At 42.1% G+C, this 24,764-nt stretch overlaps 1 protein-coding gene across 1 annotated transcript in view; it reads left to right on the top strand.

The window, feature by feature from the left end:
- The window catches only part of ALKBH8 (alkB homolog 8, tRNA methyltransferase), a 57,770-nt gene continuing 33,006 nt past the window's right edge, over nucleotides 1-24,764 (top strand). The window contains exons 1-7 of the mRNA XM_063338723.1: nucleotides 1-53; nucleotides 5,021-5,161; nucleotides 12,684-12,924; nucleotides 13,987-14,118; nucleotides 14,984-15,079; nucleotides 16,956-17,060; nucleotides 20,119-20,189. Coding sequence (XP_063194793.1) covers nucleotides 36-53; nucleotides 5,021-5,161; nucleotides 12,684-12,924; nucleotides 13,987-14,118; nucleotides 14,984-15,079; nucleotides 16,956-17,060; nucleotides 20,119-20,189 — 804 coding nt within the window. The 5' untranslated portion in view covers nucleotides 1-35. The remainder of the gene's footprint in view (nucleotides 54-5,020; nucleotides 5,162-12,683; nucleotides 12,925-13,986; nucleotides 14,119-14,983; nucleotides 15,080-16,955; nucleotides 17,061-20,118; nucleotides 20,190-24,764) is intronic.

Raw genomic sequence — 24,764 nt, 5'->3', positions numbered from 1 at the left:
GGCGCCGCCATGACGGGCTGCCTGCCTGCCCCAAGATGGCCGCCTCCAGCCAGGTAACGTGCCGCTCCCGCCGGGCCCGGGGCTGCAGGGCGCGCCCCGGCGCTGAGGGGGGTGAGGGCACCGCGGGGGCGGCGACAGCGCGGGCGGCCCCCGCCGCGACCTCCTCTCCCTTCCCCTCCCTTCCCCTCCCTTCCCCTCCCTTCCCCTCCCTTCCCTCCCCTTCCCGCCGCGCCGCCGTGTGTGGGGAGCCGAGCCCGCGGCGGCCTGGCCCTGGCCCTGGCCCTGGCCCTGTCAGGGCCAGGTGATGTGAGGCGGGGGACAAGGCCAAGTCAGCCCCTTGCGTTTGCCTTACAGCTTTGACACCCACCCCGGTGTTAATGGGGGCAGAAGAGCATGCGTATATTCCTGCTGTTATTCCTATTATCATGGTTTTTAACCCAGCACCCATGAATTTGAGGGCTGTCGGTGGGCGGTTTACGTGCTGGCTGCCGCCGGCAGACGGAGGGGGATAGCCGCAGGGATGTGCTAGCGCCTTCAGGCGTATTTTGGCCAATGCTGGAGCTCATAAATCTCCCCACTAAGGCTCTTGAATTTCCTATTTTCCCAAGAGTTTTGATGTCTGTGTGTATGCAGCGTCTGTATACGTTTATGTTTACGTGTCTGCAGCACAAACCCAAGCCAAAACAGTAACAAACTGCCAACTTCGTAACTGAGCGTGGTGCTCCCTCTGCTGACAGCTGCCGTTTAGCTCCACTCCAGTAACGATGCACTTACGTTTTCAGAGGTGGCTTCTGCAGCAAATAAGGCTCCCCCGTTACATTAAAGCTTTACATTAACCTTTGGAGTAATCTTAGGCCAATTGTGTGACCTGCTATAGCCTGAGCTAGCATTGCAAGAGGAGACTGTTTCAGGGTATTTTCAGGAGCTGCCTTTTTTTTAAATACTGGTGAAAGGAGCTGATAATTGTAGTGAATAATCCGCTGCCGCATGCTTTTTCTTCTATGGTCATCTTGGCCTTTTTTAAGGGGGGTGTGAGATGCTACCAAATGAAGTTTTCCATTTCTGTACAGTTGTGTGTGATTCCTTAACTCGGAAATCAAGGCAGACTGTTGGTTTCCATGCCTGCAGAATTGAGCCTCGGGTAGTGATGCAACAGACAAGGCAGTGAGTTTAGGCCCAGTTCAGACAGAGACCAAGGGAAGGTTCTGCTGTCTCTTCAGGGGCCAACGGCATCTGGGTGATGTTGGCAAGCATGACACAGCATGTGGGGAAGATCTTAAGCTTCTTGAGCAGCAGGTGAAAGGTCAGGCAGTGTGGGGTAGGGCATCTCTGCCAGTTTTAAATGCTGTTGTTTGGGCAGCAGAATCACACCTCATCTATCCCTTGATCTGTTGTTTAGCTCGGAGGTTATGAAAGGATAGAAAGTAGTCTTTCAATTTCAGTTTCTGTGCTAGTTTACTGAATATTGGGCCATGATTTCTTGGATGGAGAACATGGAAGTTTGTAAGGACCTGACTAAAGGCCTGACTAAATTCAGAGCTGCTTTCCCCTGAGGTCAGATGGAGTCTTCCAGTGTGAAGAGGTGTAGATGTTATGGGAGAGGCCCAAGCCTTTCAATTCAATATCCTTTTCTTCTGGATGAGTGTGTTCTGCAGAGGCTGCATGACAGTGGTCTGACTGGTATGGGTGATGTACATAGCCTCCATGTTTTTCCTTTGGAACCAGATTTGCATGGTTCCAAAGAGTAAATGAATCCCATATTTTTCCTCTCTTTCTGTAACTATACCAAATCAGAGGTGTGTCTCTCCTGTACTTTCCTGTGAAGTAGTCTGAGACTGCTTGTGCCCCTTCTGAGAAGGTAAGAATCTGCACATGGGCGATCTGTAAAGCTGTCGGCCTCTGATCACCTATGTATGGCAAATAAAGTTGGGCAGGTCAAGTGTTTTGGGCTAAATCAGTTAATTGGACAGCTTGGTCATGTAAAGCGTGATGAATGAACCTGCAAATCAGAAGAATCCTGGTAAGGGTAACCCATTAGATGCACTCAGGAAAATGTACTTGATGTGAAATTTTCATGCCTCTTCATGAGACACACCCCCCTCCATGCCCCTAGGTACTTTTGCTTCCATTTATCTTTTGTTGGGGTTTTTTTGTGTCTCTGCTTTTTTTTTGTCTAAGCAAGTTTGAGATTTCTTGATTGTTGTTTAACTAATGAAGGTTAAGGGGACTGTTTGTCTCTGTGTGTTTAACTGTAGTTGGAGATTAAGTGAGGAATCCTCAAGAAAAAAATATTTTGAACTATTTGTCTTTAGAAGTGAGTATGGTTTTGTCAAAGAATGGACTGCTCGCTGTGTGCAGGTCAGCCATCAGGAAGGGAAAATGATATTTAAGAAAGTACCAAGAGATTCATGAAGGGAAGGGAGAAAATCAGAGTATGAAATCTGCAAAAATACTTAGTGAGCTCTGTTGCTTTGAAGGGAAATGGAAGACAGTTGCTGACAAAGTTGTAAAAAAATAATTTTGGAGAAAGGAAGGGCTCTGTAGCCCATTGACCTTTTCAGCCTACACACACTGTGTTTCTGAAGTCATGTGAAATAATTAGTCTCCTCCTTTTTCTGAAAGTGTGCACTGTTAGAGTTTTGTAACTAGTGAGATTTCCTTCTCATGCATTTTACCTCTGTTGTATGTTAGCGTGGTTATGCTTGAATTAGCTCTGAATAAGAGACTGTAGGAACTGGCAAGAGTCTAGCCGTGCTAGGACGGATCTTGGTGCTGAGTAATTTGTTAGTTTTTTGGTTTTGTGTTTTTTTGTTTTTTTTTTTTTTTGTCAGGGTGGGATGTAAATGTGATCTTTATGTGGGCAGGGTATGTGTAAAAAAACCAAACCAAACCAAAAAAACAACAAACCCCAAACCCCCACAAACAAACAAAACCCCCCAACAAAACAACAAAACTAACAAAAACCAACCTCCAAAAAACCCTCACAAAATTACAAAATGGAGTAATGCTGTTTGGCCAGGAGGTCAGGATTCAAACAGTTAGGGCCATGCATGTGCCACCTCAAACTTGATAGCATGCATCGAAACCATTTCAGGATACAATTTTTGGAGCCTACCATGCCAGTAACTTGCTAGGTTGGCTTCAAATTGTTGTTTCCAATCTATTTGCTTTGACAAGTGTTTAAATTCATTTGAGACTGCTGTAAAATTGGGCTTGGGAGTGGAAGAGGAAGGGTAGGAGGAAGAACCAACAAATGGTAAGAAGTGGCAGAAGACGGAGTCATCTTTGGCAGTATTTATTCTCCTCCTTTTTATGTGATTAGAACCTGATATTTCCAGTGGGTGCCTTTGTCATTATGATTCCCTTTAAGGATTTTTGTCTTTCAGTGCAATTAATGGTTGTGCGTGTTGATGATGGTAGTGCTGCAGCAGTCACAGGGAATTCATACTTAAAGCTCCTATGTAGCGCTCTAATATTTTTTATAACAGTTTTACTAGCCTATTTGCATTTGTTTAAAAGAAAATATTTGTTAAGTCATTCAATACAAAGTTGCATGAAATACTGATATGAAATCGTTTTTTACCTTTACAATTTTCCTGTGGTACTTTGTCATATTATCACGATTGTGTCTGCAGTTTAGGTATTGGGAAGCAGCTATGCGGTCTTGCAAGCCAGAAGGTATGCAAGTGGATGACTGACTGTTGAAGCAGTTGACACATTTGAATAAGTAAATACAGTGGTGATTGGTGTAGTTGGTTTTTTTTCTTGTTTTTTTTTCCTTTTCTTTTCTTAAAAAACAGAAACAAAAACATTTTTTGAGGTAAAGAGAAGATGAGGTGGAGAGATTGTTATCAGCTCAATGATAAGAAAAGAATGGAAAAGGACAGACAACAGTAGTTGGATTGTCTACCTGTACTGTTAGGAGGATTTTCGGGAAAGAAAAGAAGTACATCTCAAATTCGGGTAGGGGATTATACTATATATAGAGAAAAACAGAAAGGCAAAGTCTAGCCACATCCATGTCCGGGGGCTTTGTCACAGTCTTAAGTAAGGTCTGGACTCTTCCCTTGGATTTGAAGGAAGTGGGAAGGGAGAAAGGAAAAGAAAGTAGGCTCAGAGGGATGTAGGAAGGTACCATATGATCTCAATATAGCCGTAGACAAGTGGCAAATGGTGTGACAAAACGTGGACAAAGCCAGTGACCGTTAAGTAACTCACTGGTAGGCAAATGCTGTGTTGCCATAAATTCAATAGTTAATATATGTACACAGTTTTCTGTTCCTTCTTATGAGAGAAATGTGATTTGTGGGAAGTTTGGCCTTGGGAGATGTTCTAAATGAAGTGTGAAGCATCCTGGTCGCTAGTTCTTGGACATCCAAGTATTGAACACATTTTTCTACTCTCAAAAAAAGCAATTTTTGCCAAATGTCATATTCACTTGAAAGTGGCAATTAGGAAAAAGGAGCCAAATGGAAACAGTTCAGTCCCAACTCAAACATTCAGTGAGGCATTAATAATTTAGAAGCTAAGACCATACATATCTTACGGCAGCTCCACATACATTTTTTTTCTCTTGTTCTGCTCTGGAGAGACTGTAGAGAGAAGGAAATTAACTGTACGAAATGTGAAAATAGGAAAGGCAGGCAGGTTAAAAACTGCAAACGGATGTAGTGATATTGTGAATAAAGGAGTGGTGAGGAAGAGAAAAACTTGAAAATGAAACCTAGCATCATGGTAGTTTTTATAAAGCTTTATTTTTGGGAGGGTTCCTCTTAATAAAAGAGAGTTTAATAACAAAACTTCAGAGATGGAGAAAACCGTGCTATTGAATGAGGAAGAACATATTTTGCAGACTTGCTTTTGTCAGACCTAAATAATTCATAAAATCTGGAATTACTGACAGTCCTATTGCTATCCTAGAGATGACATATGAATAGGGAGACTATCTCCCTAGAGCAGACTGAAGTATTTAAGTTTTCAAGCAGGACCCTTACTATGTGTTGTTACTTCTGCTTCCCAGGTCACCGGCACAGAATTTAAAACCAGCGAAGATCATTTGAAAGTCCATAAAATGAAGAAAAAGGTATTGAGGAAGCAGATCAGAGCTCAGCATACATTAATGAGACACGAGGGGATTGAGTGCATCTCCCATGCCACACAGGTGACTGACAGTTCTGATTTTGATGGTAGTGTGAAAATGCTGCTTATTGGTGTTCAGTTCTTACATATGCTCTGTCTAAAATGCAGTTCTCCTCCAAAATGCAGTTCCTGAGGTTGGGGGTTTTCTGTGTCTCTTTGGTTTCAAAGCAGAACTGTACTTCAGCAATTTAATGTCTGTGGAGACACTTTGACGGCCTTTGGATAAGGTGGTGGTTTGTTTTTTTTTTTTAAATCTGAAACAGTAATTCCTTGGGTTGAGAAGGAGGAAGCATGGGAAATGTTACTGTTACCATGTTAAAGCAGAAAAAATTCTCTGTGCAATTTCTTGTCTTCTGTGGCTTTTAGCTTATGTATCTTTCCTCTATACTTCTCTGTCAAGTATGATTTGTCTCATTTAAACTCCCTGTTAAAAACATGCCTGTCTCAGAAATGTTTTCCACGTTGTTTTCTTCACATAATTTGATTTAGGCTGTGGTTCTGTGGGAGTTGAACTAAAAGCCTGACTTGAAGCTGTTGAAAAGGGGACAACTTTCTCTTCCCTTGCACTGAAGGGGACAAGCTAGGAGGGAATTCTACTTTCTTATGATGCTCAATGAAATTTACCATGAACCACCTAACCTAACATAAAACTACTCAGCTTTTTGATCTGTAGTTTTCTGCCACAGTAGAGAGTTACAGCAGATTAGAGGGTGACCTCGCAGATACTGGTATAACAAAAAGTAAGTGATAGGAACTTGCAGACAGAAAGGGAAGAAGTTACAGAGAGAATTTATAATTTCCTTTGGTCAGTTGTGAGGAGATGCTAATGGCTTGAAATACTGTAGAGCAGTATCATTTACTCTAGCCTTGTTCATCTTGATCCTGCAAATTCTTCCTATTCAAATATCGAAACATCAGTTAGATTTTTAAACTTCGTTGTAACAAAATTTGGCTTAGTCACATTTCACACCACATAAGCGTATGCTAAAATGACCGATCAATCTTGTATATATTGTAAGCTCTTTGGGGAAGGAACTGTTTTTTTTCTAGTGTTGCTTGGAAATGGGTCCATAATACAGGAGTTGTTCCCCTTGACACTGCTCCATATACCAAAGTATCCATATCCACTGAATCTATTCAAAGAGTAATTTTGGGGTCCAGCAAAGTCCTCATCGATGATGGAACATTTTAATAAGTGATGTATGAAACACAATCATAGTGCTAGTGATAAGCTCGTGTCAAGAATACAGAAGATGCTTTCAGGCTTTGTGCAAGAGTCTGATCATAGTGAAATTGCTCAGACAGGAGAGCATGATCAGTTGCTATACATGCTGCTGTGGTGTACTGACGGTCTTTGTAGATGAAGTGCCTACAGCCAGTGAAAGCACTGGTTTGAGTCTCTGCATTTTGTCTACATACGTGGGCCTCCCCATTAATAACACTCTAGAAAATAACAGTAATTGATAATGTGGTCAGCTTTGAAAAATGTAATCAATAATGGACAGCCTGATGCAGTGCTAAGAACAAGTGTTAACAGCCATCGCAATAGGCATAATCACAGCAGTACCTCAGGCGTGCTCAGTATGTAATTCTTTTTTTTAATAATCCTTCTCTTCAGTTTTAAACATAATTTTCTGCCTTTTAGAGAAGTGAAATGCTATCATTTGAAACAATTGAACACTTTACCAGTTGCCTTCAGAAAAGGTCATACAACATTTATAGACTTTAAGAAAAAGATTGTCTGAAAGCTTTCTGGAAAGGTATTACATGGACTCAATCTGAGTAAATTGTTGCTAGCTGTTTGGAGTCACCGTAGCTCAATCAAAACTTCAAGACTGCATCCTCATTTGGCCTTAAAAAGGGACTTAAACTTCTTTCAACTACCATGATTAGACTGAATGTCCAGCTACGGCATATAGCTATTTAGATGTCAAAAGAACTTGTTAATTTTTTTTGAAAAGGCCTATGTATTTTCAAAGGATATTTCTTGAATAATAGTCCTTTGAAAAGTTCTATTTTCTTGTTTCTTCTACTATTTGGCAAACCAGCAGCAATCCTCACAAACTGCAGTCCTTGATAATTTTGGACATAAATCACTACTTAAGTGTAGAATTAGGCGATTGGGCATCGTGCATGAAGTAATCTGTGTCAACTAAGGATGGGACATAAATCCCTTTTGTTTATAAAAGCAAGAGGGAGAATTTTCAGGTAAGAGTGCTGGAGCAGAACTAAATGCTCTATTTCTAGAGGCTGATGCTTTTTTTTGGTGAGCCTGATGTATGGGGGACATGAGTTGGGACTGGGAATATCAATCTCTCTGTGCTTGGAGAGGGTCCTTGGAAAGATAAGAAAACCATTCTTAAAAAAAAGAATCACAGTTTCCAAAGGTTTTTCTCTTTGTTTTTGTTAGTGGTAACAGGTCTCTGGAAAAATTCCGTTTTAGAAACCTCCAAAATTATGTGTGCCAGTATCACTGTTTGCCTGCAGTATGCTTGATGCACACATGCAAGCCTGGTGTCACTGGCGGGACTTGGGGTTTTTTGATCGTGGGTCAGTTTACACAATGCCAGGCCAGTGAGTGACAGGCGGGGTATACCTGTCTCAAAGTGGGAAAAAGATTTTTGCACAGGAGTTGGCAGGGCTCATCGAAAGGGCTTTAAATCAGATTTGAAGGGGGAAAGGGACAAAACCAGGCTTGCTAGAGACAACCCTGGGGGCAGCACATCAATGTCTGTGGGACGGGAGTGCCAGAGAGGTCCTGCCATCCTAGTGGAGGTAGGGGGTGGAGTGCCATGTGATAGCAAAGACACAAAGGGGTATTGATAGGCTAGAAATCATGGAAGTGCCTGGGAATGGTCAGGTAGGAATTAGTGCTTCTCCCTGCACAAAGGTGATGGGATCAATAGCATAACTGAAGTGCTCCTACACCAGTGCACGCAGCATGGGGAGCAAGCAGGAGCTGGAAGCCATTGTGCAGGAGAATAACTATGATATAGTTGCTATCACAGAAACATGGTGGGATGATTTGCACAACTGTAGTACTGCATTGGATGGCTATAAACTCTTCAGAAGGGATAGGCCAGGAAGGAGAGGTGGTGGAGTGGCCCTGTTCGTTAGAGGGTGTTTTGATTGTCTTGAACTTAATGATGGTGACAATAGGGTTGAGTGTTTATCAGTAAGAATCTTTAAGGCCTTCCCCATGTGCCATAAGATGAGGTGGTGGGGAAGAAGACTGGCTTGGCTAAACTGAGAGCTTTGGCTGGAACTCGGGAAGAAAAGGAAAGTTTATGGCGTATGGAAGAAGGGGCAGGCCACTCAGGAAGATGACAAAGATTTTGTGAGGCTATGCAGGGAGAAAATTAGAAGGACCAAAGCCCAGCTAGAACTTGATCTGGCCACTGCTGTAAAAGACAATAAAAAGTGTTTCTATAAATACATTAACAACAAAAGGAGGACTAAGGAGAATCTCCATCCTTTATTGGATGTGGGGGTAAACATAATGACCAAGGATGAGGAAAAGGCTGAGGTACTTAATGCCTTCTTTGCCTCAGTCTTTAATAGTAAGACCAGTTAGTCCCGGAGTACCCAGCCCCCTGATCTGGATGAGAGGGATGGGAGCAAAATGAACCCCCTATAATCCAAGGGGAAGTGGTAGTGAGCTAATACACCACTTAGATGCACACAAGTCTATGGGGCCAGGTGGGATCCATCCAAGGATACTGAAGGATGAGCTGGCAGAAGTGCTCACCAAGCCACTTCCTGTCGTTTACCAGCAGTCCTGGCAAACCGGGGACGTCCCAGTTGACTGGAGGTTAGCAAATGTGATGCCCATCTACAAGAAGGGCTGGAAGGAAGATTTAGGGAATTACCAGCCTGTCAGCCTGACCTTTGTGCCTGGGAAGGTTATGGAACAGATCATCTTGAGTACCATCACATGGCACGTACAGGACAACCAGGCGATCAAGCACAGTCAGCATGGGTTTATGAAAGGCGGGTCCTGCTTGACAAACCTGATCTCCTTCTGTGGCAAGGTGACCTGCTTGGTGGATGAGGGAAAGGCTGTGGATGTTGTCTACCTAGACTTTAATAAAGCTTTTAAAACTGTTTCCCACAGCATTCTCTTGGAGAAACTGACTGCTCATGGCTCGGATGACTGTACGCTTTGCTGGGTAAAAAACTGGCTGGAGGGCTGTGTCCAAAGAGTTGTGTTGAATGGAGTTAAATCCAGTTGGTGGCCAGTTACAAGTGGTGTTCCCCAGGGCTCAGTATTGGGGTCAGTTCTCTTTAATATCTTTATAAATGACTTGGATGAGGGGATCAAGTCCACCCTCAGTAAGTTCATAGAATCAGAGAATTGTCAGGGTTGGAAGGGACATTAAAGATCATCTAGTTCCAACCCTCCTGCCATGGGCAGGGACATCTCCCACTGCATCAGGTTGTTCAGAGCCCCATCCAGCCTGTCCTTAAAAACTTCCAGGGATGGGGCTTCCACCACCTCTCTGGGCAACCTGTTCCAGTGTCTCACCACCCTCATGGTGAAGAACTTCTTCCTAACGTCCAGTCTGAATCGACCCATCTCTAGTTTTAATCCATTCCCTCTAGTCCTACCATTACCCGACATCCTAAAAAGTCCCTCCCCAGCTTTCTTGTGGGCCCCCTTAAGACAGTGGTAGGCCACTATAAGGTCTCCTCGGAGCCTTCTTTTCTCCAGACTGAACAACCCCAACTCTCTCAGTCTGTCCTCATAGGAGAGGTGCTCCAGCCCTCTGATCATCCTCGTGGCCCTTCTCTGGACATGTTCCAGCACGTCCATATCTCTCTTGTAGCAGGGGTTCCAGAATTGGACACAGTACTCCAGGTGGGGTCTCATGAGAGTGGAGTAGAGGGGGAGAATCACCTCCCTCGACCTGTTGGCCATGCTTCTCCTGATACAGCCCAGGATACGATTGCCTTTCTGGGCTGCTAGTGCACACTGACAGCTCATGTTGAGCCTCTCGTCCACCAGCACCCCCAAGCCCTTTTCTTCAGGGCTGCTCTCAAGCCAGTCACTGCCCAGCCTATATCGGTGCTTGGGATTGCCCCGCCCCAGATGGAGGACCTTGCCCTTGGTCTTGTTGAACTTCATGAGGTTGGCATGGGCCCACCTCTCCAGCCTGTCAAGGTCCCTCTGGATGGCATCCCTTCCCTACAGCGTTGTCAGCCGCCCCACACAGCTTGGTGTCGTCTGCAAACTTGCTGGGGATGCACTCTACGCCACTGTCCATGTCGCTGATGAAGATGTTAAACAAGACCAGTCCCAGTACCGATCCTTGAGGGACTCCACTTGTCATTGGCCTCCACTTGGACATGGACCCATTGACAGCCACTCTTTGGGTGCGGCCATCAAGCCAGTTCTTTTTGCACTGAATTGTCAGTCCATCAAAGCCATATTTTATCAGCTTGGAGACCAGGATGTCATGCGGGACAGTGTCAAAGGCTTTGCTCAGGTCCAGGTGAATGACGTCAGTTGCTCTCCCCTTGTCTGTTGATGTTGTGACCCTCTCATAGAAGGCCACCAGGTTTGTCAGGCACCATTTGCCCTTGGTGAAGCCGTGTTGATTGTACCCAGTCACCTGTTTGTTAATTCTTCTGCCTCAGCAGTGCCTCCAGGAGGTTCTGCTCCATAATCTCACCAGGCACGGAGGCGAGACTGACTAGCCTGTAGTTCCCTGACTTCTCTTTCTTTCCCTTTTTGAAAATGGGGATTATGTTTCCCCTTTTCCAGTCAGTGGGGACTTCACCAGACTGCCATGACTTTTGGAATATAGTAGAGAGTGGTTTAGCAACCTCACCCACCAGTTCCTTCAGTACCCATCGGTGTATGCCATTGGGTCCCGTGGACTTGTTCACTTTCAGGTTCATCAGGTGGTCACGAACCTGATCTTAACTTACGATGGGCAGTTCTGTCCCACCCCTGCCATTATCTTCTGTGACTCCGGGAGTGTGGCTGGAGCCCTTGGTAGTGAAGACTGAGGAAAAGAAGTCGTTGAGGACCTCGGCCTTCTCCATATCACTTGTCACCAGCTCCCCTGTTTCCTTTCTGAGCGGGCCCACACCTTCCCTAGTCTTCTTACCATTAATATACCTATAGAAATGTTTGCTGTTTCCCTTGATCTCCTTGGCTAGATTTAATTCTAACTGAGCTTTAGCTTTTCTAACCAGGTCTCTTGCCGCTCAGACAGCTTCCTTATTTGCCCTCCATTCTAGCTGTCCTTTCTTCCACTCCTTGTAAAGATTCTTTTGTGTGACAGTGTGTCCAGGAGCTCCTTGTTCATGCAGGCAGGTCTCCTAGCCTTCTTTCCTACCTTCCTCTTTGTCGGTATACTTTGCTCCTGGACATGGAGAAGGTGATCCTTGAATACTGACCAGCTGCCTTGTCATCAGTTTGCAGATGACACCAAGTTGGGTGGGAGCGTTGGTCTGCTTGAAGGTAGGAAAGCTCTACAGAGGGATCTGGACAGGCTGGATCGATGGGCTGAGGCCAATGGTATTAACTTCAACAAGGCCAAGTCCTGCACGTGGGTCACAACAACCCCATGCAGTGTTACAGGCTTGGGGAAGAGTGGCTGGAGAGCTGCCCACCAGAAAAGGACCTGGGGGTGTTGATCAGCTGCCAGCTGAATGTAAGCCAGCAGTGTGCCCAGGTGGCCAAGAATGCCAACAGCATCCTGGCCTGTATCAGGAACAGTGTGGCCTGTAGGACTAGGGAAGTGATCGTCCCCCTGTACTTGGCACTGGTGAGGTCCCACCTCAAGTACTGTGTCCAGTTTTGGGCCCCTCAGTACAAAAAAGACATTGAGGTGCTGGAGCGGGTCCAGAGGAGGCCAAGGAAGCTGGTGAGGGGTCTGGAGAACAAGTCTTATGAGGAGCGGCTGAGGGAATTGGGTCTCTTTAGCCTGAAGAAAAGGATGCTCAGGGGAGACCTTATCGCTCTCTACAACTGCCTGAAAGGAGCTTGTAGCGAGGTGGAGTCAGTCTCTTCTCCCAAGTAACAAATGATAGGACAAGAGGAAATGGCCTCAAGTTGCACGGGAGGAGGTGTAGATTGTAAAGGGTTGTCAAGCATTGGAACAGGCTGCCCAGGGAGGTGGTTGAGGCACCATCCCTGGAAGTATTTAAAAGACATGTAGATGTAGGGCTTAGGGACATGGTTTAGTAGTAACTTGGCGGTGCTAGGTTTATGGTTGGACTTGATGATCTTAAAAGTCTTTTCCAACCAAAACAATTCTATGCCAGTTCAAAGCTTAAGTGCTCTTGCAATAGTAACTACATGCGTTAATTGAGGAGGCCTTTCTTCTGGAACATGTATTTTGCAAACAAAGGTTGCCTTTGCCTCATATACCAAGCTCATTGAAATGTAAATATCTTGTGTGGAATACATAAAAGAGTACTCATGATCTTACTTAATTTTTCTTTATAAAACTGCTCTCTTGGTATAGTGTTAGTTTTAAATGAACCAATAGTTATCACTAATTCTCCATTTTTCTTAATTCTTCTTCAATTAGAGCCTGGTTATTGCTAATGCTGGTCTCGGTAATGGAATGAGTAGACACCAATTGCTCAGGATATTAGAAGAGTATGGATTGGTGGAAACACTCTTAATGCCACCAAATAAACCATATTCATTTGTGAAATATGGGACAACAGAAGAAGCCAAGAAAGCCTTTGATGCCCTTAATGGAAAAGAAGTAACACTGGAAGACTTTGGCCAAAACATTGTTCTATATATTAATTTTGTGGAAAAAGGTATCGTTTTTCTGCTCTCCTACATATCCAACTTCTTGCATACTTTTGCATTTACTTCCTAGGTTGTAAATATAGCTAAAAACACACTGGTCTTTGTAAGTAGACGGAGAGAACGAAAGCCAGAATCTAAGATTCAGGACATAAAATAAAGTAAATAATCTTTGCTCTTGTATTTCATGATAGGATACTCTAATTTGAACTCATTTACTTGGAGGCAAAAGGAGAAACTATTTTAGGTAGTTTCCAGACCATTCCATACTGCACTTGAAAGTTTTGTGATTAACTAGATAAATTGGGACCCAGGAGATCTCTGGACAGTTCATTGGCTTTTTTTATGTGACCTTGGTCTTCCGAATCGCAATTCCAAAAAGGAAAATAGGCACAGTAAGACTTGTGGGTTTTTTTTTCCCCTTTCTCACCAAGCTTTTTTATGACTGACTACAAGCTATTTAGGACAAGTACTGTCTCTCTGTCTATGAGCTTTTGAAGTGTCTAGTAAAAAGCGTTCCTGGTGTTGGTCTGTACATTCTGCCAGCAAATAGCTTTTTTTAAGCTATTAGGATAGCAAACTGAATGTCCCTACATCACCAACATTTTATGTTCACCTGGGTATTGCATTACGCTCCTCCATATTTAATTACAGATTGCTTCTCTGGACAGAGAGTAATCTGGTGATTTGGTACCTCACCAAAGTTCTAGAAAATTAAAATGAAATGCAGGTAGGATCCTGAAGTGATTGGGAAATTCTTTTTACCATTATTTTGACAGGAAAATCACAAATGGTTTTGCGTTTGAATAGTGTGGAGTCTTGTTGGTCTTATGCAGTAAAATTTTTAGAAAGTGCTTTGCATGATGCAAAATTTGGCCCTTACTGTGTTTTGTCATGCCAAAAAGGGATCATTCATTCAGCAAACAAGATCCCAACGAGGGCTCCATTTATCATTAACGTAAATATTTCTACAGCTATACTATATTCTCATACATATTAAATATCCCTATAGGGAACACGTGTGTTTATTTTCTCTAAAGAGTGACAATATTCTTTTTTTCCATCCACCCTAGTTTTCTGGAAGAATGCTATTCCTACAAGCTTGCCTCCAGGCCTAATGGTCATTGAAAAGGTTATATCTCCAGAGGAAGAAAGGAGGATGTTGGAAAGTATTGACTGGACAGGAGATGAAGATACTCAAAATGGTGGGCAAAAATGTAGAAATTCAGACCTTCCATACTTTTATGCTGTTTTTTCCTACAGTTTCAGTTTATAAGAAGTCTCCGTCTTGGTAAATGCATTGTTTGAAATCATTGTGTATTTGTTCTTGGTGTTATAGAAATTGTGTCTTACATTGAAAGTGATAAACTCCTGGGGGCAAGTGATCTGAATTGATATTCTGGTACGGATTTATTTGAGTAATATTTCTGCATCCAGAAACAACTGAAATCTTCATGTGTCTTATGCCAAGCAAAAGACTGTTCTGTGAAAGTTACCAATGTAATTTGATGTCTTCTCTTAAATCAAAAAGAAGTCAGTGAGACACGTGTTCTGGATGCTTTTGTGCTTTCACTTGAGCTCTGTGGAGTTAAGTTCCTTAGTAAATGAATTGTTCTTGGAATTCACTTCAAGGTTTCTCTATAAATTTTGTTCCTTGGAGCAACACAAATGGTTATATTTACCTTTGCTAACATGTAACTGGGTGATTGGTGGAGTGAAGGATCCTGCTCTACCCATAGGACATTAATCAAGTGCAGGTTCAGAGATCAGGGCAAGAACAAAGATGCATTAAGCATGGCTCAAGAAGATTGGTGCGCTCTACTTCTTGCATGTACAAAACCACCATCAGTTTGACTTCAGACAGCAGTGAATGTGATGCTTGATGCAAATACAAAAGATAACAAGGCAGAAGAAGTGTGTGCCATGAAGAACAAGGGTCATGTATGTTGTTTCAGCTGTTAATTAAAGAATATTTAGATTTAACAGGTTGGATGGAATAGGGAAGCATAGCAAATTGCCTGTACTGTTTTATGTAGTCTAATCTTACTTTAGACTTGTGTGTTTTTACAGCCCAGAAGACTTTAAAACATAGAAGAGTAAAACATTTTGGATATGAGTTTTGCTACAATAACAACAATGTTGATAAAGACAAACCTTTACCTGGAGGTGAGAACTTCCCTATTAAATCATACTGATTTTGCACTGATATTTGAACCATCATACAAAGCCTTTAAGCCTCACTGATAAAAGGAGAGCCTTCGCTGTATTCTTAAGCACCCATCGAGCAGTGCTTTTGAATAGGATCCATTCCAGATTACTGAGTGCTTAAAGCTTGTTTTCCAATCAGTTGTAGCCGAGGGTTGCTGCCCTTTGAGATCCAGTCAAATGAAGTTTTTGGGATTGCATTTGTCATTCTTTGGCTTTTGTTTCATAAAAAAATCATGTTACAAATTACATATTCATATGTTTGGGGGTTGTATACACCAAAATAAAATTTCCTTTGGACTGAAAGCAATTTTGAAGAGGTTTGAATAACTCTTACTTGGAGTTGAGAGCTGTGAGTCAGAGCAAAACAAGTGAGTCATCTTATAGTCTTAGATTTAAAATAGTAAAATAGGGGAGTTAAATTCCTATAAAGCTTGAAGGTGTTTAAGGTGATGCATGCGTACTAGCGTGGATGTAGCTTCCAACAGAAGTATTCTGTTTACATTGAGGTTTTAACAGTGAAGCTATATAATCATAAAATCATTGATATTTGAGCTGTTTTCTAGTCTCACAGCTAGAATATTTTATGTGTGAGAAAAGCATAAATACTTCATTAAGGGAGAACAATTAAAAATTAAAATCAATGGATTCATGAAAGAGCTGTGACTAACGTGTTTCTGGGTGTTACCGCCAACAGAATTTTACAATGAAGTCTACAGGTAAAATAGCGAACTGAAGATTCAGTGAAGGACACTAACTTTGGTTCCTGTTTCAAAAACAGTTTAACTTCATCAGATTTTTTTTGGTGATATTTAATCTAATTCAGTAACAGATTTTTAGAGGATAAATTTTTTGGAGAGCTCTCTGCACAACTTCTGACTTCCTGTATAATAATTTTGCTACTTGACTGCAACTTATTTACTGTAATTGGTGGAAACTTTGCCTCTGATCTGATCTCCTTTTATTTCTGCACAGAGATAGTGCAGTTTGCATTTTTAAGGAGTAGGCCTGATCTGCTTCTGAATGCGGAGGCCTTCGCGGCATGACCTTCCATTGTGAGGTGTTATAAGTACATTGGACTTGCAGATCAGGGCCCCAGTTCTGATGTCTGTTACAGCAAAAAAGGAGCAGGGAAGTGATCGTGCCTCTGTACTGGGCACTGGTGAGGCCTCACCTCGAGTACTGTGTCCAGTTCTGGGCCCCCCTGTACAAGAGGGACATTGAAGTGGTGGAGCGTGTCCAGAGGAGAGCTACCAGGCTGGTGAGGGGTCTGGAGACCAGGTCATATGAGGAGAGGCTGAGGGAGCTGGGCATGTTTAGCTTGGAGAAGAGGAGGCTGAGGGGAGACCTCATTGCCCTCTACAGCTACCTGAAAGGAGGTTGTAGAGAGGTGGGTGTTGGCCTCTTCTCCCAGGTGAATAATGACAGGACCAGAGGAAATGGTCTGAAGTTGTGGCAGGGGAGGTTTAGGTTAGATATTAGGAAGAATTACTTTACTGAAAGAGTGGTCAGGCGCTGGAACAGCCTGCCCAGGGAGGTGGTTGAGTCACCATCCCTAGAGGTGTTTAAGAAACGTCTAGATGTGGCACTTCAGGGCATGCTCTAGTGGCAGAGATTGTAGGTTGTTTGGTTGCACTCGATGATCTTAAGGGTTCTTTCCAACCATGAAGATACTGTGATTCTGTGAAATGCAGAGTGATCATTATTCAAGATGGATTTATGGATCTCTGAAGCTGTCTCTATGTATTTTGTCCAGTTATTATATTTATTGTGAAACAAAAGGATAAAAATGTAAAAAGCTATCTTGTCTTGCTTATAGTTTTGTTTCTATAACTAGGTCTTCCTGAAATTTGCGACCTATTCTTGGAGAAGTGCCTGAAGCAGGGATATATCAAACATAAACCTGATCAACTGACTGTAAATCAGTATGAACCTGGACAAGGTAAGTTTATTTGTCATTCAAAAATTTGGTGCTCATTACTTTCCATTGTGGTTTAACCCTGGTGGGCAGCTAAGTAGCACACAGTCACTTGCTTACTCCCCCTCATTGAGATAGCGATAAAAATGAGAAACGTCATGCGTTGAGATAAAGACAGTTTAATAAGTTAAAAAAAATTAAAAAAAAACCCAAGGAAAGAAAAGAAAACTAAGTGATGTAGAAAACCCCAAACAATTGCTCATTACTGATGCCCAGCCAGTCCCTGAGCAATGGCATCTATGGTAAACTTCACCCCTAGTTTTATTACTGAGCATGATGTCTTACGGTATGGAATACCTCTTTGGTCACTTGGGGCCAGTTGTCTCAGCTGTGTCCCCCCCCAACTCCTTGTGCACCTCCAGCCAACTCTCTGGTAGGGAAGCATGAGAACCAGAAAGGACCTTGACTGTGTAAGCATTGCTCAGCAGTAACTAAAACATCCCTGTCTTATCAACACTGTTTTCAGCACAAATCCGAAACATAGCACCATACAAGCTACTGTGAAGAAAATTAACTCTATTCCAGCCAAACCAATACAACTTAAATGGAAATCAGAAGAGAATAGCATCTAAATGTGACATGGTGTAGGGACAGGATTTAAGCACCTGCTTAATTTCCTCTGTGACCAGAGATACTTTGAATCAAAACTAAATTTTTTATACTGATTTCTGAACCTGGGAGCTTGTGTTTAGAAGTACATTCTTTGATACCGCTGTTATGACAGTGTTTCGGAGTCTTAAGTCCATAACATGGAAACTAAACACAAAAAGATACAGGAATAAATAATCAGATTTGGTTTTGTACTCAAGTGCATTTTTTCACTACACACTCTTCTTGCTCCCTGTACTGTGCCTACAGTCTCCAGGAAACAGCTTTTCGTGTTAGTACATATGCTATAATGTTAGTAAATGTGATATGTGGACTTGTAAGTATGATACAAGCAGTGTTCCCTTATCTGAGGATGAAGAAAATACTCTATTTCTGCAGTCTTTCCCAAACTGGAGACATTCGAAGAGACATTTGCTTCTAATCACACCTCTAGCAAATAAATCATGTGCTGTGCTTTTTGCTAAGGTCAGTCATAAAGGCTAAATATCTGGCTTCCTTTCTAGAGTGGATATCTCATTTGTCCTTAGGAAGAAGGGACAATGGCTTTTCTTTCAGAATTAATGTCTGACAGCTAATACAGTGCCTGCCAAACAGGGGTCTGAAAAGCTGATCCTGTTGGTTTATGTATCTGACAATCTGTTAAATTGATACAGTCATGTATTTCTGGCTGGGACATCAGAGGAGATTAGTTGGAATTGTAGATTTCTATCAAGAAGAGAAGCAGTTTTATTTATTATTTTTTTAAAATAAATCCAAACCTAAAGCAAAATGCCCTTTCTTAAGTGCAAATTGTTAGGATATGAATGAGCCACAGTGCAGTCTGATACCTTTAGTATCTGTGTTCTGAGCCAGATTGTCCCTGGAAACTGCACTTGAGATTTTCAAAAGTGACTGATGACTTTGAGTATCTAAGGTGCAGGGGCTACGCTTAAGACACATTAAATTAATTCCTTTTTAAGGGCATTATTTTCATTCAGAATAATGTTTAAACTTGTGGATTGATACTTGAAAGCTACCATCTACTTTTGAATGCTTGGGTCTCTTAGTATGTGCTGCATATATGGATATGAACAGCAGGTAGGTAGGTCACTGTGGTCTTGATTGAATTGTTTGGGTGATGCTGAAGAGAGCAGTTGATGTTCTTCTGTTGCACAGTGAATTGCACTGAATTCAGTGTGCATCTGAAGGCAGAGTTCAGTGCTTTATGCTGAGGCAAAGTTATGAGCAAACACAAGCAGGTATGTGTCCTTGGTTTTCAAGCCTCACTGATTTTCTATCAGATTAAACGTTGGCCTCATAAAACACTTGTATTGCTTTAACTGAAACTAACAGAATTCAGAATATTTATATCTGGAGGTAAAATCTGGCAACAGGATGGTTTATAGGGCTGACTGACACTGTTAGGAGAAAATGTCTTCACCTCAGAAATTAGATATTGTCCAAAATGAATTTGGGTAGAGTTTTTAATAAGCAAATATGACTGTTTTTATTTGGATTACATAGGAGTTACTCTGTTTGGGCCTGCTGTGTGGTGTCAAAGGAAGGTATAGTTGCTGAGCTGTCTGTTGGCCTTGCTCCACTGCTGGCTGCAGTTCCCCACCGTGTGGTGAGACCTTGCTGTGGCACGCACACCGCTGTTTCAGCACTTGGTGTTAAAACGTGTGGCACAAGCTGCGGGGAATGGCAATTTCTTTCCAATTAGCAGATCTAAAAGAAAAATTAAAAATAAAATAAAATTAAATTGCTGTCCCTTTGGCAATTCTCAGCTCTGTGTGGTTACTCATACGCACACCAACAGATATACTACCCAGGGGTTAGCCTAGCAATAGTGTGTGGAGTTCTCCTGGGAAATGCAAAGCAGGGGCAGGGTTTGACCCTGACAGTGCCCGCATTTGTGGTAGTAGGTCCTAATTCTGAAGCTGAGAGCCTTAGCACAGTCATTTGCTTAGCAATAGAGAGAGTATTTGGGATGACTCTTTCTCTGTGAAGGAAGTGAAGGAGAATACATGATCATGGATGAACTAAGGCCCAAAATCACCTAATGTAGCGTAACTGTTAATTCTAAGTGCTAAACTGCCTAAGGGGAGAGCACAGTGATTTCCAGGTGCTCTCTGCAGCAAGGAGAGCATTTGGAGCCTTCAGAGGGTGAGTGAGGCCTTTGGGTGCTCTGAACTGTCTTCTAGATATTTCCACTGATTATACAGGATCTAATCTGGGCATGTCAATCAGACAATTGTCCTGAATCCTTTGGAAGGCAGCTCCCTCCTTTATGACAAATTTTGTTTGTTCAACTGTACATCCCAGTTTTCTATATCGACATCCATGGAAATGCAGCTTGCTAACAGAGATACCACTCTTATTATTTTTATACTGACTTTTTTGTTTTTTGTTTTTTTTTTCTTTTCTTGTGCAGGAATTCCTCCTCATATTGATACACATTCTGCTTTTGAGGACGAAATAATCTCTCTCAGTTTAGGAGCTGAGGTAAACTTAATGTTTGTATGCGTTTTGATGATGCTGTACTGAGAACTTCCATTTTTATGTTGTTTAATACAAGTTAATTTGATTTTCCATGATGTCTGTTCACACTCGTCTGAGTTTAATATCAAGCATGTTAGGTAATGTGATATGCTAATTAAATAAGTAACTGCTATAAGATGTTGTTATTGGAAGACTTGCCAGTGATATCAGTGATACCCTGTTTTTAAATCTTAGCATCCAGTTCTCCATCGGCCTTCCTTCATTTTGTATTTGACTTAGAAATTGTATCACTCCTGTTTATATTTCTAGTTCCGTTTTTTCCTGTGTCGTCCCCTGTTGCCTCTGGTCTGCATAAGCCTCACATTATTTTTATATTCAGTACACTTACAGTAGGTGAACGTAGATGTATTACCTGTAGAAGGTCCGCTCAGTCTGAACCCCACTGAGCTAGTCAGGGTACAGGCACAGGGAGACTCTAATCTCATGAGTTTCCAACGTTTGCAGATGGTGTAGAAAAAAGGTGGGAAGGGAAATGGAAGAACATTGGACTAGCATGAAGTCATGCAACATATCAAGAATAGGGCTGAAAACAGGCCGTATCATCTAGTCTCAGTGCTCTAATTGGTGTCTTTTACTCTGTTTGGATTAATCTGCTGCATCTGTGCCCATCTGTGTTTTACAAATTTAGTGTTACCTTCTCTGCCTTAAGCACTGCTGCAGCAAGGCTGCTACTTGGCCTTCCCATCTTCCTACGCGTTTCTCGAGAGTGTAATCTGCACATCTGCAAGGCCTGCTTCTGTTTGCTGTCTTGGGCTTTTTGTGACAGGGGAGTTACATGTATTGCTGTGTATTCCCATGGTACTGGATAACTAGAAGCTTAACAAGACTTAAGAACAGATTATCGCAGTGGGTAATAAAGGTTTGACTTGAATCTCGGAAAAGCTTGGAAAAGCATGGAAAAGCTATGAATGCTGTAAAAGAATGATCTAGTCTGCTCTTTGTTTATTCTGTCAGTGGTGTGTAGATGACAGGTGTGTGTGCTTATAGAGTTGTACCTGTATTACCAGTAGCATTCTTCTTTTACAAAACAACAACTTTGGTTATTGCTCTGCGTTTCTCTTACTCTTTAGGCAGAGAGAGGAACATGGCTGGATATTCTGAGCACTGACATTTTTTGAATCTTTAGTCTGGGCTCTGGCAATGACTTCCTGTTTTCTTCTTGCAAGTTGTGTAGTGGACGTGGAGCGCCCGAGACTAGGGGTGAGTCTAAGGAAGGATAGCTTTTTCATTAATGTGTGGCATTGGCACATCTGTGTTCTTGATCACCTGAAAAGGAGGTGTCAATGTTATCAGTTCTCTCAGCCACTTACAAAAGCATCCACCACTTACAAAAGCATCCACTCGAGTAGGAACATCTGGGATTAGTTGTGAAGGTGGTATGCACAGTGGCAGTACAGTTCTTACTACTTTTGTTTTGAAATCTCCCAACCTAGGGGCTACCTCCTCATGTGGATTCTGCACTTAGCCTTGTCTCAGAGAAAGTGTGTTCTCCCCAGTTCAACTGCAGTGTTGTCATTAACAGTGCCAACATATCCATGATAGGTAGCACATGGGAATTTTCGTTTCTTTCATGCATTTTCTCTAGGAGAAGGGCTCTAATTGATGTTCTGTGCAGTTTATCCATCCTAAGTTTAAGTTTTCTAATACATGCTGAGCATTCAGAGCAGCATAGCAACAGCAGATGACCCCAGCTTACAGCTGTTTGTATGTTGATCTTGTAAATAAAAAAAAAACAAACCAACTTTATTTTATAAAAACTGTATTGGTGCTGTAATTTCACAGGTTCTGCTTCTGTCTGCAGCCCCGGGCTTTCTTACCCTTTCCATTTCAATGTAAAGGCTGACTCTGTCACAGGTGCACTGTTACTTCATTAATGAGGCACCACAGGCAGTGCATTTTTAGATTATTATATTACAGCACACCTTTGTGATGATTTCCGAGATGGCCAAAAGCAGAGTGATTTTAATCACCTGAGAAATACAAACCTTTCCAGGAAGTGGACTGCCTGGAGCATTATGATGCTGTTAAAAATTGATATGTGTACACTTCAATCAGAAATATCCAGACTCGGGCCATTTCTAGGTATTTCAGGCATAGGCATTGGATACAGTCTGTTAGATAGCTCCCAAGTTTCAGCGCATTTTCCAAATGGGCCATTAATACACTTTTCAGGTGCAGACAATCAAAGCATACTTGTAGTAAAACAAGCCAGTGGGCCATGAAATGCTTCATTATTTAATGGCTTTTCTTTCTGGTACTTTTGCAACTTTTTATGATTTCTTTAATGTGGTTGTGTGCATTTAGCTCTTAATCTGATTTTAGAGTATAAATATCAGTTGCAAGTAATATGTGAGTTAGCTATTTTAGGAGTGAAGCCCTCTATTCCTATTAAAGCTTACCATGTACAAAATTTACACACTTACAATAAATAACTGGAGTTGCATATATAGCAGTAAACTTTGCTATCTGTCTGTTCTCTCTATTCTTCTCTCTATAGTGTGACTGTTGTTTTTTTTTTTTCACCTGAGTAAGTTAGGCTACAATGTAATGGAAAACATACATAAAGTCATATGTCTTGTCCTTTCTTTATTCTCCTCAACAGTAAATGCATACATTTAAATAAAAAGGCCTAAAAGGCTAAAACTGGTTCTGCATCCTATTTTGGAAGTGGGCTAACCAGACACTTCAGAGGAAGAAAAGAAAGCAGAATGCCTCATATAGTTTATTCTTATACTAAGTCATAGAAAGAGCTTTTCTTTTGATTGGTTGTATGCTTGTTCTTCCAGGATCTGGGTTACACAGATCCTAGTAACTAAAATAAATGGTTTGGCTTATGAAAAAGAAGTCTGTGGCAGAGCAGGGGACTAAATACAAGTGCCTTCCTAGCCTAGTGCCTTAGCTAACAACATAGGTTCTCAAATTTCTTATGTTATCTTCACAGAACCACAGAATTGTTTAGATTGGAAGGGACCTCTTGAGGTCATCTAGTCCAAGGCCCCTGTTCAAATGGGATCAGCTAAAGCAGGTTGTCCAAGACTCTGTCCAATTGCGTTTCCAATATCTCTGCAGGTGGGGACTCCGGAACCTCTCTAGGCAACCTGTTACAGTGTTTGATCTTTGTCACAGTAAAAAAAAAATGTTTTCTTGTGTTCAGATAGAATCACATGGGTTTTAAATTGTACCCATTGTCTCTTGTCCTGTTGGTAGACACTACTAGGAAGAGTCTGGCTCCCCCTTCTTTGTTCCCTCCCATCAGGTATTTATAGACATTGATAAAAGACAGGTAGACATAGTGCTTAGAGATATGGTTTAGTCATGGTTTTTGTCAGAGTTAGGTTGGTGGTTGGTCTAGATGATCTGAAAGTCCCTTCCAACCTAGGCAATTCTATGATTCTGTAAGAGCCATCTTGCTTGAGCCATCACTTTTCCAAGCGGATCAGTCCCAGCTCTCTCAGCATCTCCTCATATAAAGATACTCCTTAATCATCTTCATGGCCATGTGCTGGACTTGCTCCAATAAGTCCATATCTTGTAATGGGAAGTCCAGTCCCAGTGCTGGACACAGTACTCTAGTTGCATCCTCACCACTGTTGAGTAGAGAGGAAGGATCACCTCCCTTGACCTGCTGACGGTACTCTTCCTAATGTAACTCAGGAAGCTGTTGGCCTTTTTTCTGCATGAGTACATTGGTGGCTTGTGTTCAACTTCTTGTCCACCAGAATTCCAAGGTCCTTTTTGGCAAAGCTGCTTTCTAACTGCTCAGCTCCCAGTGTGTAGTGATGCATGGAGTTATTCCTGACCAGGTGCAGGACTTTGCGCTTCCCTTTGTTGAACTTCATGAGGTTCCTGTTGGCACCAGTTCTCCAGTCTGTCCACGTCCCTGTGAATGGTGGCACAACTATCTGTTGTATCAGCCACTCCTGGTTTTGAATTGCCTGTAAACTTGCTGGGGGTGCGCTCTGCCCCATCGTCCAGGTCATTAATGAAGATGTTAAACAGTGTTAGCCCCAATATCAACCCCAAGGTACACCACTAGTGACTTGTATCCAGCTGCACTTTGTGCCACTGCCTTCTTCAGTGACACCCTGCAGCGTAAATCACACTATGGAGAATCAGTCTTTTCCTCAGTGGTGAATGAGTTTATCCAGTAACAAAGCACTTTGTACTATTTTGTTAGAGGAATCATTTTAAGTCTAATTTGTTTCTGTAAACTTGATTTATGTTAAAAAAGGAATGGCTATTGGCATGTAGCATATATGTTCATTTTAAATATGAGCAATCTTGAGAAGAAAGTAAGGGCGTGATTCTTCACAACACTGTGTTTGTCTTGTATCAGATAAATTACAGCAATCCAAGCTCTTATGCTTGTATGAAATGAGGCAGAAATGTAGGTGTGAGATTCTCTTTCCCGTCTCAGTCACAGGGAACAGCTTTGTCAGACACAGAGAAACCAAGTGGCTCAATTTTATTCTAGTTGGTGCAATACCTTGTGTTTTGGAGAGTTTACAAGACAGATTA

Source organism: Chroicocephalus ridibundus, chromosome 1, assembly GCF_963924245.1.
Source record: "Chroicocephalus ridibundus chromosome 1, bChrRid1.1, whole genome shotgun sequence".
Taxonomy (NCBI): domain Eukaryota; kingdom Metazoa; phylum Chordata; class Aves; order Charadriiformes; family Laridae; genus Chroicocephalus; species Chroicocephalus ridibundus.
This window is presented reverse-complemented; position numbering and strand designations above follow the sequence as displayed.